The 17,626-nt window shown below is 44.1% G+C and overlaps 1 protein-coding gene across 1 annotated transcript; it reads left to right on the plus strand.

Annotated features, from left to right (window-relative positions):
- Positions 1-6,436: 6,436 nt before the first annotated feature.
- On the plus strand, positions 6,437-16,848 carry slc38a2 (solute carrier family 38 member 2). Its single transcript, XM_076076298.1, has 16 exons — positions 6,437-6,763; positions 8,061-8,192; positions 8,314-8,395; positions 8,489-8,604; positions 10,357-10,430; positions 10,545-10,637; positions 11,029-11,104; positions 11,988-12,070; positions 12,242-12,300; positions 12,439-12,606; positions 12,691-12,770; positions 12,907-13,007; positions 14,184-14,308; positions 14,410-14,554; positions 14,653-14,750; positions 15,036-16,848. The coding sequence occupies exons 2-16, from the start codon at positions 8,062-8,064 to the stop codon at positions 15,150-15,152; spliced, it is 1,548 nt and encodes a 515-aa protein (XP_075932413.1). The 5' UTR covers positions 6,437-6,763; position 8,061; the 3' UTR covers positions 15,153-16,848.
- Positions 16,849-17,626: the final 778 nt, after the last annotated feature.

Raw genomic sequence — 17,626 nt, forward strand, 5'->3', positions numbered from 1 at the left:
TGGCTCAGAGATGCTAGCTAGCTAGCTAGTCATCAAGGCAGGTTTTGAATCAAACGAGAGGGAAACATCTAAATTGGTGGTGATAACTGCCTTTGGAATGTTTGGAATTCAGTTGTGCTCTTTGTCTCTATTGTTGTCGTGTGAAGCGAATGGACAGCCATGTGCCTCCTGTGATACACATGGAGACACCAGCCACTAGTAACAAGGACGTGATCCCCCACTGGCTTCCCGCCTCTGAACACCGCCAATTGTGTGCGCTGTACCAAACATTGGTGATGCAGAATCCCCCCAAGACTGTAGCCAAGCACTTCACGGTTCCTCAGATGATGTGGAAATTAAAATGGCAATGCATGAAACGGACATTCAGTTCCTTGTTTAATTCTGGTGCAGAAGTTGAAGGTTTATTGGGATATTAAAAATACTAATGGCTGGCACCAGCTTATTTGTACGTTTATGAGCTGAGATGATGACGGAAATTTGTGCACAGTGAAGAAACCGACTGGTATGGGAATCTGCCTGGAAAATTAAACGTTGTGACATTGAAGGCAAATCTGCTGGAGCTTAGTCCAAACTGTGCAGAGAATCCAGTGGTGGTTGTTAGACCTTGTTAGTTTTCCCACTGTGTTGGGAGGCCGTGTTTAGCTAAGGCGTGTTTACGTAGTGACCCTGATCCTGTCGCAGGCCTCACGTCCGATCAGGATCAACTATGTGTGTGTGTGTGTGTGTGTGTGTGTGTGTGTGTGTGTGTGTGTGTGCGACGAGACTTACTTCCTCTTTGGCGACTTGTTTGCTTTTCAGTCTGATGGCCACCAGCCTCCTTTGTGTCGTCAACATCATATGGCGTTCACGTTCCCAATGCCCGTCAAAAAAAGGACACACACACCTACAAAATATTTTTTTCCAATGCAAAATTAGTAAAATCACTACTGGAAAGAACCAAAATGTTCCCTGGTGGCTCATCGTGAACCAGAACACCAGTGTTTCCATCTCTGCTTAACCTTTCTCTCGTAGTGGAAAAAACCCAGTTACCCCAGACACGTTTGACCCCCACAGATCCTCACATCGACTTTTTGTTCACACCTAGAGCCAGTGGAGAAAAACCCAACAACCATTATTTTCCTAATAAAGAAAGAGCGATCATGAGATCTCCTCCTTGGAAAAGAAAAAGAAAGTTGTCCGTCTATATTGTAATGAAGATCCTCCTTAGAGGTTGACTGTTCCAAGAACGCTCACAGTGGGGACGGGGTGAGTAAGGTTGAGGAGCAGAAAAAATCCCCACTCTAAAGACAGGGAAAATGAAAAGTTAATAAGTATAGGCTGTGGGGAGAGGGGCAGGTGGGGAGCGGTGTTAGCGATCTGGTCCGTACGCAGTAGGGGGGGCTTGGTGGGAGACTGGCACAGTTAAATATGATGTACTTAGAGGTATTCGCTTGGTCAGTGGGCAATGGATTTACGTGAGAAAATGGACGGCTGCCGAGGAGGTGATTAGCTTTGGGGTCGGAGTGTTAAGATACAGTCATTGTAGGTGAATGTCACATCCAATGAGAAAAGATTTATATATATAAACCCATACAAGTATGGCATCCACGAGATGTTAGACAGTTGGAAATTCTGGCTTTTAAAGTTAAGTTATGGCTAAGGCTAACGTTAGCCGTTGAATGCTCCACTATGTTCAACAGGTTGAGGAGGTGCGGAGCCCAGAAACCATTGCCTGGTGTTCTCTGTTGCGCTACGATGGCCTTATGGAAATTCTTCATGGGCTGAAGTATACATACAGTCCACTTTATTTGAAAATATAACGTCAAATTTAAGGAAATGTTACTTCGTTATATATGTAACAAGACAGATGTTTTCACCTCTAGATGATTAGACCTCTGCAGAAAGTGGGTGGAGCTGTGCTGGGACTTTTCTTTACCAAACTCCATGTACTAATTAAAAACATCAATGAAGAGCGTAGTTTACAGGTGAGCTGCTGAAAGCTAAATTGGGCATTGTGGTTGATTTGTAATCAAGTTTTAAGACGGCTATATGTAATATGGATGAGAGAATGACAAATGTGAAGAGGAAGATGGGTGGGCAATGATTGTAACGTAAAGAAAACAGACACACGCAGGAACCACAACAAACCAGGATCTACAAACAAGTTCAACTAATCCTACTTGATCCTGTTTCGGGAGGCACTGGAACTGTCCCTGTAGCCGTCGGTATGTAAATGTTCGGACCACATGCAAGCAAATATCTATAGGGCGTCTATCCACCCCTCCCAGTTGTTTACAGGCTCCCACAGTTGCACTGTAACCAGCGCCCATTGCTTTATTTGGTTCAAAACATGAGGAAAAAGGTTACTTTCTTCATACCACACTTAGGTCTGTCCTCTATAGATGGCTATAGAGCCAGCAGATGTTTAGCTTAGCATAAAGACTAGAAGCAGGGGGAAACAATTAGCTAAAAACAATCGGCCTCTAAAGCTCACTGATTAACATATCTTATTAGTTTATTCCGTGCACACTAAACATTGTTAGCTAGCTAGCTCGTTGTTAGCGAGTTAGCCATCTCTTTCCTGGTTCCAGTCTTTAAGCAAGGCTAAGCTAATCGTCCCCCATCTCTTGTTCCATATTTATCGTACGACATGAAAGTGGTATCAATCATCACTCATTCTCGCCAAGGAACCAACCAAGTTCCCAATCTGTCAAACTCTTTCCTCAGAAAAACAAGGGTCACAAGCACTCACAAATAACTCATTGTGTGATCAGAGGTAAGTCACCTGATATCTCCCCAAGCTAAATATACCTTAATCCGTTTCTGTCAGTGTAGTGAGCATCATTGCATTAAAGCATGAGGAACTGGCTATTCATTACATACTGTATCATCTGCTTCTTCATCATGACCAAGCTGTTTGTGCTTGGTATTGTTTACTGGAGGGATGACCTTTTCATTTCTTCTGACAGGGCCAGCAGACTCGTCTTTCCAGTAGAATGTGTGGGTGCAGACGCCAGAGCTTCTTATATTGTCACCTGAGCACAAAGTCCAAAGTTCAAACAAACTGCTCCAAACACGGATCAGAGCTTGTGTCTCCCTAACTATCAAGTGTGATAATGATATTTCCATGAATAAAAGCAAAAGCCTTCTCTTTCCATTCATGCTCATATTCTCTGTGGTTACTCTTGTAACCGGGTGTGTCTTATTCGCCACAAATGAAGCAAACAGACATGACAAAATGGCCTTTACATCTACACGTACCATCCTTTCCTGCACATGGGTCTGCAAACAAATTTTTCACTTGCGTTTGTTTTCAGCCAAGCCTCAACACACACACACATGCACACGCCCATACGTGTTAAGTGAGTTGTTGTGGGCTCGCAGACAGAGGCAGCTCACTTATGCTACAGTGCAGAGCCTCAGTGCAGACGGCGTTACAGTGGCAGCCTTGTCTCTTAAACTTCTCAGAATCGGCTCCCAATGTGCTTGTGAGGCACCATGTGACAAAGTCAGCGCTATGTGTAGCGGCAGCAGATGAAGTAGTAGGTATTGGTCCAATAGAAACAGCAGAGTTGTTGTAGTGGAAGTGCTAAAAGGACTAGAAGTGTAGTGGCACCAGCGGGCAGAGTAGTTTTAGTGCTAGCCCGCTCATTTCGCCTTCCATTCACTTTGTTTTTCCCTTTGCAACCGCTCTTGTTGACCCATGTGACCCCGCCCTCTCTCCCTGTCTGAACATGCTCCCTAAACCACATGGCCTCAAATGCTGCGTATGTGTGTATTTCTTTGCCTGTGGATGGGGGTAACAGGGCACCGGTGTTCCGACCAAGTTCCCTACCGCACCCTTTGCCCCCGCTCCAGTTTCCTGATCCGTCTTAGATGTGCTGGGTCGAGCTAAAGCCCCAAACAAAGGCTCGCACAGAGAGAGAGTGAGAGAGAGAGAGACCCGCACAAACAGACTCATGTGTGACTGAGGGCAGAGGAATGCACAATGTGTGTGTTTGTGTGTGTGCGACAGTGAGACTATGAGGAACAGCAAGCGAGAGAATCAACAGAAGTGTTCTTTCTCTCATGGATGAGTCGCCTTTTGAATTATTCATTTCTTTACGCCAAGTGTGTGGATAGCTCTCTGTGTGTGTGTGTGTGTGTACTTGTACAGCTATCTTTGTGAGGACCAATTTGAGTTTTCATTTTATACTATATATATATATATATTTAGGTTAATGAGAATGCATTCACAAACTTTTGCGCCTTTAAAGAATAAAGAGCTCTGTGCACAACATATGTGACAATTGCTGCATAAAATGATTCTCCACCAACAACAGAAACCAGCCTTTCTGGTTTTGATTGTTATGTTCCTGAAAAATAAAAAGGGAAACTGCTTGCTACAATCACAAAGCCAGAGTGACTGTGAGTGTGAGCAATAGCAATTCTACCCTGTCGCTTTAAGAAAAGTATTACTTCGAACAGTTGGAGCGATAACCTGACTAGCCTGCTAACCCGGCTACAAAATGCAACATAAGCAAAACCCAAACGATTAATCAAGTTTGTCATTTAAGTCAATTGTATCTTACACAAACATCAGCATGAAATACAGAATTAAACACAAAATATCCACTAAATCAAATAAACCACATTACTGAGTTCGGATATGCAAATCAAATGTCCACTGAGTAAATGAGGACTCCAGGTAAACGTCAATTGTTTATGTTAATAACGTGTTAATAATGTGTGTGTGTGTGTGTGTGTGTGTGTGTGTGTGTGGGTGAATAACACTTTCAGTAGCTCCATTAGTCACTCTCACTCTCACTCTCTCTGTTCTCCTCCATGCAGCTTCTGTTAGTTGATGATTTTCCCTTCCCCCCCGCTCACAGGTGTGTCTAATTTATAGCCTCACTTTCCCCACCTTCTTGTCCTGTCAGGTTGGAAAAGGGCTATTCTGTGTATTTTGTTCTGCTACAAGGTAGTAGTAGTAGTAGTAGTACAAGTACTGAAAGTAGTATTAGTAAAGGCATTAGTAATAATAATATGAGTAGTACAAGTACTAGAAGTAGTATGAGTAAAGGAAGAAGTAGTGGTAGTAGTAGTAGTAGTGCAAGTACTAGAAGTAGTGCATTACTAAAAGTATTACATATAGTGTCGCAACTTGTAGTAGTAATAGTAGTAGTAGTAGTGGTAGTAGTTCAAATCCTAGAAGTAATATGAGTAACGGTAGTAGTGGCAGTCGTAGTAGTACAAGTACTAGAACGAGGGATAACGAGTAAAGGTAGTAGTAGTAAAAGTACTTGAGGTAGTAGTGATAGTACAGGTACTATCACTACTACTATAGTAGCAATAGTACCAATAGTAGTATAATAACTGTATTACTAATTCTGTTTCAGCAGTAAATCTAGCAGTTTAGTAGCAGTAAAAGTACTATAGTGGTAGTAGTGGTGGTGAACAGACAGTGAAAAGAGTATGCAGAGCAGTAACAGTTACTGTAGTGTAGTAGTAGTAGTATAGTAGTAATGGAAGTGATAAGAGTATACGCAGCAGTAACAGTAAAACATTGTAGTATTTGCAGCAGTTGCATCAGAAAGAAGTGTTACACTTATGAGACCTGTGGGATCAAAGGTCACACTGATGATTAACACACTGTACAGTTCTCAGTCATCCCAGCATTAATAATAAACTGGAAACCAGAGCTGTGGAAGATTTTACACACACACACACACACACCTGACCGTGGACGAGAGCCAACGGTGTGAGCGAGGATCAGGATGGCCGCTGTCACATGACAGCGTTTGTGCGTAATCTCCTCGGGACAGGGAGGTCCGCTTTGAAGCTCCACTCACAGGCTGATCCGGAGCGACACACATCCAGGACCCCTCGAGTCCACTTATACCTTCAAAAGGTCCACAGAGGTGATTCCCAGCACACTTCTGCAGTTACCAGGAACAGAAATTAGTTTTTTAATGAATAGCGTTAAATAACGCCCAGTTTAAAAGGAATGGTGATGAAGGTGAAGAAGGGAACACGACGGGTGGTGTTGAGTTCCTCTGACACCGACTAATGACTCCTGCTTTACTCCCTGCTGCAGTGTGTGCCTCATCTCAAACCCTCCTATAACGTCTTATGATGATTAAAGGCTTTATCCTTTAATCATCATACGGTGACTTTTGATGCTCCTATTATGATCACAGACTCATTTGGAACATTTTAATGCCACTATTGTAGTATTTAAATGGCATTCCTCGATTACAAAACACAATGACTGTGAAAATGTACTCGAGGAGTCCTGTGGTTTTTCCAGTCTCGAAAACGTCGCTCTGTTTGTATACAAAAAGCACGTCACCGCTGTGCGTAAAGAGTCTCCACCTCCTCCATCCAGGCCGCGCCCCCTCCCTCTCTCCCTCTCTGTCTCTGTCCTGTCGGTCTGGGCTGATGCAATGCTCATCTTTATAAAAGGGTGAGTCCCCACCCCTCCTCCAGCAGAACAGGCTTTCCTCTCCGAGCGCACCGCATCTCTGGGAATGTTTTGGTGTAATTAGACACAAATCTAAATTATCTTTCCTCGCTCGGTTTATTCTAAGCGTGTCCTTTGTTATTACTTGACTTCAACGGTTTTCAGCCATCGTTTTGAATCGGATCCCGTCTGTAATAGGCCCTTCCATTCAGTGAGCAATTCATTCAAACCTAAACACACCAAAAGGAACCAGGTTTTTTGAAGAAATCGTCCGGACATTTGCTTTGTGTGTTTGTTTTTCACTGAAAGGATTTTAGTGGCATCCTGCCACATCTTCACAAGGTAAGACTGCCGGCATCTCATCATTTACCGACTGTCTGTCATTAAATTACTGGATGTAGGCGGCGCAGTGTTTGGAAGATAATTATAAGCTTTTACTTGTTAGACTTTTTAGGTTTACTCTTCAAATAATGAGCTCAATGTCGGTTTTGTTGTTTGTATTTTGAATCTCATTCAAAGAAAAGCGGCTGCGCTGCCAGCTCTTTTGGGCTAATTAGTGAGTATTGGAACTATTTCCTGCCATATTCGCTGTGTTGGTCTCCTTCTAAAGAGACAGAAATGTCCTATGCTGGAGTCCCAAGGCGTTATTTCTTAGCAGGCCAAATGAATAAACAAAGCGGTGTGACAGTGATGCTGCGCAGTGCTGGACTCATGTCTGGAGGTGGCACCGGGGTGTCACGGGCACACAGGTAATGAAACGCGAGCGGAGTAGAAAGGGAAATAATGCAAACACGCCTCTGTGTGTCTGTGTGTGATCTGCAAAGGCTGTGATCATAAACCTGGCTCTGATTCGGAGCGCGAGTCTCTGCGCAAAATGGAGAGCCATGCCCCCCCATAAAGGGGACACAGCACGTGCCATTGTTTCCAATCGGAGTCGGCCATGGGCATAATGTAATTAAATGGATCTGGGGGGGGTTACGCCTTTTGCACTCCGTGTGGATCGACAAGTGCGCACGATTCAGTCAAGAGACAAAATATGATATATTAGGAACGTCAGATTTAGAACATCCACATGCTTTGCCTTATTGTCAGCTGGTCATGCTTTATAAATGCCTGAAGACATGGTGAGGGTGAAGACGCCGACACCCTGTTTTCATTCCACTTCTCAAATGATTTCGGAGGGAAATGTGCGCAAAATCAGCCGCGCGTACTGCAGCTTTTTTGTTGTTGTCATTCAGCGTCTACATCGGGGCTGAGGCGATGTCGGGTGGACTCGGATGCCGGTCTGGTATTTTTCCACTGCCGGTGCGTCAGCCCCCCCCCCCCCCCCCCCCCCCCCTCCTCCTCCCTCTCACCCTCAGCCTCCTCCTCCTCCTTCTAAAGTAAAGTCACATGATGAGAGACTCATGAGGAGGGCTGCAGCGCGCGCCTGCTCTCTACAATATTGATCATTCCAAAGGGAGCATGAACGCGCTCAGCTGGAAATAAAAACAAATTAAAAAAAGAAGGCTTTGGCAGGAATGCGTCCAAATGAATAAATAAACATAATTTAAATGTGCTCTTTTTCTCTCTCTCTCTCTCTCTCTCTCTCTCTCTCTCTCTCTCTCTCTCTCTCTCTCTCTTTCTCTGAAATGAACAGCATGAAACAGCCCTCTGCCAGAACTGAGATGAGCCGCTTCAACATCTCTCCCGAAGACGACAGCAGCAGCGCCAACAGCAACGAGTACACCTACTGTCCCACGGACTGTCCACAGAAGGTCCCACTGGGCGGGTGAGACAAGCTTTAAAATGTTGTCTGAACAAGCAAATAATCGGAGCCAAAACGAACCCTTATTTTGAAGTACCGCACATCATTGTCTCTAAATCCTCCTCTCTTTTATTCTTCTGTGAAGCCAATACTCTGACATAGAAGCAGAGAGTCAAAACTTCCTCCCCGAGCACAACCCGAGCAAGAAGAAGTATGAGACCGAATACGTAAGAGCTTCTCTGTTCCTCCGACACGTTGATCGTCCTTGATCACTCACATCCTCGTTTCCTAACCTTTCGCCCCCCCCCCCCCCCTCACAGCACCAGGGCAACGCCTCCTTCGGGATGTCCGTCTTCAACCTGGGCAACGCCATCATGGGCAGTGGCATCCTGGCTCTGTCCTACGCGATGGCCAACACTGGCATCGCCCTGTTTGTGTAAGTCTTTTAAATTCCTCTCCCATTGCATTTCTTCACCTTGAAAGCGGGATTTCAAAAATGGGGGTTTGGTTGGTTGGATGCAAAGGGGCGAAAACGACAGCGAAGCGCCTCCAGGCATCAGAGAAAGGCAGATCTCGATGTAACAACACAGTCATCTGTGCGGATGCGGTTCAAAGTAAAGGAAAAACCACCACTCATCAGTTTCATGACATGGATCCAGGTGTTGTTTTGTCTTTTGCGTCAAGGTCGAGGCTCATGACGTACTGAACCTCTGAAGGGCTTTTTTTCCCGCCAGCAGTGTGTTTGTGTGTGTGTGTGTGTGTGTGTGTGTGTGTGTGTGTGTGTGTGTGTGTGTGTGTGTGTTCGCTCTGCAGCTGCTCGACTCTGAGCAGCAGATTACATCAGGGTCAAAAGTTTACAAAAGCTCATTGCCCTGTTTGTGATCTGGATTCCTTCATTTTCTCATCAGTTGTTTTTGGTGTCTTCATTTATGCGGAATAACCATCAGTTAGAATACTGCTTACCCCCCCCCCCCCCCCCAAACAGCTTACCGTCTGAGACAAAAGCTGAAGCCCTCCGGAGGCAGAAACCAGCAAAAGAAAGACCAGTGAAGTCAGAGTATAAATATATGTTCTCATAGTGGGTTACTGGATTACTCTGGGCTTAACCAAATGCCAGTTTGCAAACACAGGGAGCGGCGAGGGAAGCGGCTTAGCCGAGCTAATCCCGCTGCCTTTCGGTCAGAGTTATGTAAGCTAACACACAGATCGGGGCGTGGTTCACCGTCAGCAAGCAGCTGACCAATGAGAGCCCTGCATCGGCGGGATGTCAGAGATTACAAAAAAACCTGAACATCAGTGAAAGATAGCTTGTCTGTTTGTTTTGCCAAATGCCGCACGGTGCTCTTCCTAATCACCAAATTGCAGTTCAAGTTAAGTAACTTCTTGCTGAACAAACTCACCCCCCATGAAAGGTCCTCCAAAGCATATATTTGTTGAGTTGCAGCGTACGAAGAGATAACACGGGGACCGTTATGATGTCAGAGGCAGGCGAGATGATGGTCAAAGCATGCTGGGCGGTCACATGCGAGGAGGAAACGCCTTTTCATCGCTGGGTCCTCAAATGGGCCGGAGATTAATTTCCACCTGGACTATTAATACCCGGGCACATATTGCTGGCAGCATCCCGAGGGTGCTAAGAGGATCCCACACGGGGGTGAACCTTTTATTCTTGCTGACGCTGCACATGACTCCAAGGACCTGCAGACCGATGCTGTATTCAAGGTCTTTGGGGATCAGGCCCCCCCCCCCCAAAAAATGGGAGAAAATGCCAGTTTTTCGCCACCATCGGATGAGTCAAAATTCTCTGATTTGTGACCTCTTTTTCATAGCAGAGGATAGTTTGAGATATCATTCACGGGTCACTCTTTGAGGAAATTTCTTGAAATTAATTTCGGTTTCTTGACGCGTTAAGCTCTTGAAAAAAGCAGAATTCGTCCAAAGATTCTTCCATTTGAGTCATTACAAGGGTACATTGGTGTAAGGAGCGTCTGACTTTCACTAAATGTCAATGTGTTTGTAAAATACATTTGTCATTGAATTGGCCTTTAAAGCCTTTTGTTCAATAGCAGCGCATTTAGCAACAAAGCGCTTCAGCAACGGTGAGCACCAGTTGGTCATTGACTGCTGTTTTTCCTTGTAACCGTCTTGGTCGACATTCCAGCTAAAGATCCCTCTGGTCTGTTCACAGGATTCTCCTCGTGTCCGTTGCCATCTTCTCCTTGTATTCTGTCCACTTGCTGCTGAAGACGGCCAACGAAGGAGGTGAGTCTGGCGGATGGTGGTGTGGGTCCAAACCTCCCCTCTGGCTTCTGGAGCTGTACTCTCTGAATGCTAAATCTGTCTCCATTTGTGTATCCCCCCCCCCCCCCTCTAAAGGTGCGCTGGTGTACGAGCAGCTGGGCTACAAAGCTTTCGGGATGCCGGGGAAGCTCGCCGCTTCCTGCTCCATCACCATGCAGAACATCGGAGGTGAGAGACTGTGGCATTTTAGCGGCAGAGACGACTTATTTTTAGAAGTATTGCACAACAATAATTGAACTACTTTTCTGTATTTATCCACCCTGTTTATTCGACGAGTTACCACACTGTCCCTCTGTAGCTAAACTGAAAATAGAAAGGAAAAGAAAACAGAAACCAGTGTGTATTTTTGATACGTAGAGCAGCCACCTGTTGCAAGCTTGTTGAAATCCAGAAATCCAAGCTTGTTGAAATCCTGAGTCATTCAACAAGCATCCATTGGACCAGCTCAGCCCCTCGCGAAATATTAGACACCACTATTTCTGTAGCGGAGTCCCCCTCCTGGGCATGCTTTGGCTCATTTTACAGGCAAATGTACTAGCAGACGTTTTTGTCTTTACAGCCATGTCGAGCTACCTCTACATCGTCAAATACGAGCTGCCCATCGTCATCGAATCCTTTATGGGAATCAGCAATGGGTGAGTGACCAAATATTTCAGTAGCTTCCTAACTCATAAATAACATTTGATAACCTGCAGGTATTGAAAAGATGAAAACGAAGGTGTCTTTAAGGTGATTTGACGGTTCTTAAAAGGTTGATTTAGGGCTTTATTGTAAGAAAAAACAAAAGGATTTTTTGAAATAAGGTGTAAAAAAAAAGAGCAGGGAGGCCCGGCTGAGGCACTCGAGGTGAAGTGGCACATCAAGCAAAATGGCTGCCGGTTGTTTTTGAAGTGCTGAGTGTCGGAGGAGGCTTTAAAGGGAAGGACAGTGCTCAGTCTATGCGAGCGGGGACCCCTTCAAAGAGCCCTTTTAGAAGACGCGGCCCCCAGTGCCGCATCGAGACGGAGCGCGCCATGAGCTCACTGCGACCTCGCTTTCGAGTTTGAAAAATTGATGTGGCGTCGGCTCCTCGGTGCGGCTTTGTTAAATCTATTTCTGGGGAGCGGAGCAGTCATCCCGCGAAGGGCCGGTTTGCGTCAGCTGACATGCAGACGTTGGGGGGAGGTTTGATCAGGCCCGAAGATGTAAAAGACGATTCTGACAGAAAAGTGGATTTAATGTGACGTTTTCTGAGCAGAGAAGACAGAGCGGTGTGACTTCAGCTTGGAGAAGGAAGGATGAAGTTGTTTCAAACGTTAAAATTAGACGAGGATGCATGGAAAAATAAACGTTTAAGTATTTTTTGAATTTATCATATATATTACAGAGTAGAGCTTGCAAACGTTGCGAAATAGCCGAACTTGGCAATTAAAAACAGGAAGCAAAAATGTTTTTTTTTTTTTTAAATGGTGGAGTGCCCCTTTAATATAAGTACACAGTATCACTAACTTGCTCTTGTTCTGTCCTGCTGTGTTTCAGAGAATGGTACACTAACGGTGACTACCTGGTGCTGATGGTGACGATTTTAATTATCTTGCCCCTGTCGCTGCTCAGGAACTTGGGTAAGCAGTGTGTGTGTGTGTGTGTGTGTGTGTGTATGTTTGGGTGTGGGGCTGGTGACGCACCTTCATGTGTGTCTCAGATTGTGCACAATTCAGAGTGAAGTCATTAATAGGAAAACAAAAACTGTAGCTCATGCTTCTGTTCTTCTCCCCCCCCCCCCCCCCCCTCAGGCTACCTTGGTTACACCAGTGGTCTGTCCCTGCTCTGCATGGTGTTCTTTCTGATTGTGGTGAGTAAAACCCACCTGTTTCCTCCATAATGGGCTGAACTCTGTTCCAAAGGCTTCTCAGCGAGACACAATAGACAGCTCTGGAGATCAACTGCATAGCAGCTAATTTAACCTCAAACCCGTCGTCTTGTCCTCCAGGTGATCATCAAGAAGTTCCAGCTCCCGTGCCCGCTCCCCGAGGACTTCAGCACTCTGAACGAAACGATAAGCAAAGTGCTGAACGCCACCTTGTCCCACCTGAACACCACCGCCGTGGACTACAGCGAGGACTTATGCACTCCGAAATACTTTGTCTTCAACTCTCAGGTAAAGCTCTATGAGACGCAGAACATCTTAAGGATTGGAAACAAAAAAATAGTGTTTTGAGCATTAATGTTTTTTTTCCCCCAGACTGTGTACGCCGTTCCCATCCTGACCTTCGCCTTCGTGTGCCACCCGGCCATTCTGCCCATGTACGAGGAGCTCAAAGAGTGAGTGCGCACTTCTTTCACTTCTTTGACTCTGACTACAAACCACAGCTGCTTTCTTATCATGTGTCTACCGCGAGTTTATCTCACATTTGTATAAAAACTAAATTGAACTCCCCTCCTCTCCCGCCCCAAACAGCCGTTCTCACCGAAGGATGCAGGGTGTTGCCAATGTGTCCTTCCTGGGTATGTTCATCATGTACCTGCTGGCCGCCCTCTTCGGATATCTGACCTTCAACGGTGAGTCGCTTTGACGTGGACAATCAATGTAATGTATTTATAGAAATACAAAACCACTGCACGGTGGAACAGTTTTGGCATGTAGCTAATTCCTCTTCTCTAATTTGACATTGTTCATTTTGAAGCGAAGCAAAAAGATGGCATTAAAAACATGCTAAAACTCTTCAGGAACAGATGAGTGACTGCAGTGTGGGTTTACAAGCGACCATTGTACCTGATACAAAATGTCAGAGCGGATCAATCATTCAACGTTGAAGGACAAAGCTTCCAGCTCCCAATTAAACAGAGAGTATCTCTCCTGGAAAGACAAAACAAAAAAAAAACCGCAGGATTCAAGGCCTGTTGAGCAAGAGTGTGAAAAACAAATCCACCTGAAGCAGCTGCACAGTGTGCCGCCATGTTTGTGTTCCTGCAGGAACATTTGGTTATACAAGAGCTTGATAATAACTTCTTCAACCGTCTTGGCAGGGTGAAGACCTGACGTGGGGGTGGTGCACATTTCAGAGTCGGGGCAGGTAGCGATTGAGAAATCGCTGTGACGTCTGTCCTAACCTGCTTGTCAGGGTTTGTCAGTTTGAGGACACTGCAAGAAAGACTTTGAATTGGAGGAAACAAAAGAAATACTCAAGAAGTACTCAAAAACGTGTGATGTGACACTTGCAGAAGTCACGTACAAGTCAAATGTTTCACATACTACGGAAAAAAAGTTCTTCGTCAGAGTAGGTTTGGTGTCTTCAGATATTTTCGGGGGGCAAACAGCGAAAAAAGATGAACTTTTACACTGTAATGAAGCCTTTTCATAGAGTCTACAGCCATTATAGCATGTCTTTAAGGCTTGGCACAGCTGCCCTTTTATCTAAATGCTAATGTTAGCGAGGTACCATGCTGATGTTTAGCAGATATGTTAACCATGGTTACCGTCTACATGTGTTAGCATGCTGACATTTGCTAATTAGCACTAAACACAAAGTACAGCTGAGGCACAGGAAAATATAAAAAACTATTAATTAAGCTAAAAATGCGTTTCTTCATTCCGATAAATGCTTTGGATTCAGTTTCATGTAAGCTGTTCTCGACCCAAAAGCATGTTTTTATAAATGTTATAATGATGAAACGTTTGTGAGTCGTGCAGCGTGTGCTTCAGGTCTAAAGGCCCTTTGCTGTCTTTCTACACAGTGCACGTGGAGCCTGAGTTGCTGCACACCTACTCCAAGGTCTACAAGTCTGATGTGCTCCTGCTGGTCGTCCGTGTGGCTGTGCTGACCGCTGTCACGCTCACCGTCCCCGTGGTGCTGTTCCCTGTAAGTGTCAAAGAGGTCGAACTGATCCCATCAGTGCTGAAGGGAAGTTAGTTGTCCGTGTAGGATAACCTCTGTTTTTTTTTTTTTATCTGTCTCCGTAGATTCGTACCTCCGTCAACCATCTGCTGTGCGCCTCCAAGGAGTTCAGCTGGATCCGCCACACAATCATCACCATGGTCCTGTTGGCCGGCACCAACTGCTTGGTCATCTTTGTCCCCACCATCAGGGACATCTTTGGCTTCATCGGTGGGTGTCTGTGTTAATGTGTATGATAATGCCATAAAAAGCCTTTTTTGAAATAGAAGATGTTGACTAAATTGCCAAATTTTTCGTCCCTCGCACAGGCGCCTCTGCTGCTGCCATGCTCATCTTCATCCTGCCCTCGGCTTTCTACATCAAACTGGTCAAGAAGGAGTCCATGAAGTCTGTGCAAAAGATCGGGGTAAGGAGTTAGTTCAAAGTGACGCTGTAGCTAGCAGTCCCTTAGCTTAGCTTAGCATAAAGACTGAATACTTCAGGAAACAGCTAGCTTTGGGTAACACCATCCACCCATCATCTGTAAAATTCACTGATTAACATGTTATATGTTTTTTGACTATGTTTATGCTAAGCTAACATTATATTGAACATAAACACAAGAGAATTAAGCTTCACATCTAACTCTTGGCTCCTTCAAGTTGCTCGGGGTGAACATGTTAGCTAAATGTGAAATCGTTCTCCTCACCAGGCCGCCGCCTTCCTGCTGTTAGGCTTCTTTGTCATGATCGGCAGCATGACCCTCATCATCCTGGATTGGATCCACAATGCCACAGCCAGCCCGGTGGTACACGCCGACGGACTCTAAAGCTCCACTTCTCCACCAAGGAGAGAGGAGGCTCCTGGACTACTACGACTGTGCAAACCAACAAAGATCAAACCTATTGTAAAAGAAGAAAAACACAAGAACTCACTTGATGCTCTGCTTTGAATTCCTGAGCGACAAACCATGCCATTCCAAGAGAATGTATTGAACTTGTACAGTATGCTGTTATAGGCCACAAAGATTGGTGTTTTACTTGTTTCTTCTCTTTTGTCGTAACTTTTTTTCATTGTTGTTTTTGCTAAAAAAACATGTTTTTTTAATGTTCTTTTGTAGGTATGGTACAGCGGAAAACAAATATTTGAAGGTGCCTCAAAGCAGAGATGACATAGTTGTCGATTTCAAAATGAAGCTTACACTCAGGTACGGCGTGCGGGTGTGACCTCAGAGCTCAGCAACAACCAATCCTGCTGAGAAACATACGTGAACCTCCTGAAGATCGACGAGGTAACTTGAAAGTTCATCCTCAAGGGCGATTCAGTTCCTTCCAACATTTGTTGTTTGTTTTCCTTTTCTTTTTTTTTTTACTTTGCCAAAAATGTATTTGTTTAGCATCTTTGTATATTGAAAAGCACTTACTGTTCAGCACACTTGGAGAAAAACAATGTCAGTTTTCACAGGCGAGGCCTACGACACCGCCTTTTGAGTATTCGTACAAAGGCTTTGTGACCTTACTTAGTGTCAGATTTCCATGTAAACCCCAATATAAGTCAACAGAACCTGCCTTTTCAAACCTGACACTGGGAGCTGTAGAGTTCCTCATTCGAGGACTCTCACAAACTGTATTTACTCTTAAAAACCTGCTGAAGATCTTGTTGGAAAAGCGCGATCAGTGACGACACTACTTTTTTTTTTTTTTTGTCTTTACGGGAGAATACTTTGAATTTGACCACACGCAGTGGTTGTAATATACCTGTTAAACTTGCAGAAAAAAAACAAAAAACGAGAACCAGTCTCACAATATTTTGAGTGGTTTTTTTGTGTACAGTTGTGCAGTTTTCTGCTTTCGAAATGTTTCACAAAGAAGAACTTGATGGCTCGACGCGGACTTCATTCGCCGTCGAGTCGTGAACCTGTCATCTGACGGTGCACTGTGCTTCCAACACTAACTTAACACATCACCAAACTGTTATTGTCCAACATCTATTTATGGAAGACCGTGAAATCAATGTAATTTAATCTATTTTACTATATTTATAAAATATTGTATGTATATATATATATGTATATATATATCTATTGAGTTCAACTGTATATACGCTTTGTTTTGTTTGAATTTATTTTATTTTTTTTACACCGATGCATTGGAGCTGTAAAACAAAAGCGAAAAATCCCCGAGCTCGTGAATTTGTGATATTGAATTGGCTCCAACGCACTGGAGCTTCAACTGTTCATCTCAGTTTAGACTGAATTATCCTACTGCGTCGATTCTGTGAAAACTCTGTTACATGTGGAAGCCGCGGATACAGCAGCAGCAGTCTTGTTTCCTTTTGGGCCCTCGAACAAGAACCATCAGCAGAATGTTGTTAATGCACATCTTGGTTGGAGAGTCCATCAGCCATCTCTTGACTTCAGGAGCAAAGAGGGCTATGCCCACCAGTGTTACAGTCTTGTTTCAATGAAACATTATGTACATCCTGTAAATAATGTCCAATTAAAATAGATAAAGATAAACTAATAACATGTTGGTGTTCTTTGTGCCATGTGCCAGCTCATTTTCATCTGAGAAGAGTTTTGTGAATGTGATTTATGAGGACAAGGAGTTACAACTGACTGACCTCCAATTGTCTGGTCAGATCTTTGTCAGAATGCTAGTCAACCACAATAAAGGCCACTGGGGGCCTTATTAATGTCAAACACAAATTGTGTTTTTAAAAAAAATTATTAGTATTTTATTTGAAGGAAAACGCTTATTTGTTGCTTTCCTAATCTAGTTTATAGTTTCTTCCAGAATACAGCATAAATCCCTTTTTAAAGGCTGTATAGACCCATAAACTTATACATTAGTGATAAGACATGAGTTAATATACTAAAGACAAACTGATGATAAATCATTCCAAATGTACAAAGAGCTTGTTCCACATTAGCAGTAACGTTTGAGAATGTGGTTTATGAGGACAAGAGGTTAGAAACTGATCCGGAATTCTCATTTGACCAGGTCCTCCATCGTGCAATTAACAGGGACTTTGAATGTCTTGTCAGATGGTTTTCTGAGTTACAGTCCACCTCAGCAAGGCCACAAGGAGGCGTTAATAAACAGTTTTTGATGGAAAATACTTTTCAATTTCGTCTTAGAATATAAGAAAGAAAAACGTGTCAAATGTGTCCGCGTCTCTCTTTACATGCTGCTTTCATGAAGTTTATTATGTCTGCCTGAACACATACAATTGTATACCTTTAAAAGTGCTTTGGTCACGCTGTATTAAACTTCCACATTAACGTTAAAATGTATTAGTTAA

This window comes from Anarhichas minor, unplaced genomic scaffold (genome assembly GCF_050575085.1).
Source record: "Anarhichas minor isolate MPS153535 unplaced genomic scaffold, ASM5057508v1 ptg000055l, whole genome shotgun sequence".
In the NCBI taxonomy this organism is placed as follows: Eukaryota; Metazoa; Chordata; class Actinopteri; order Perciformes; family Anarhichadidae; genus Anarhichas; species Anarhichas minor.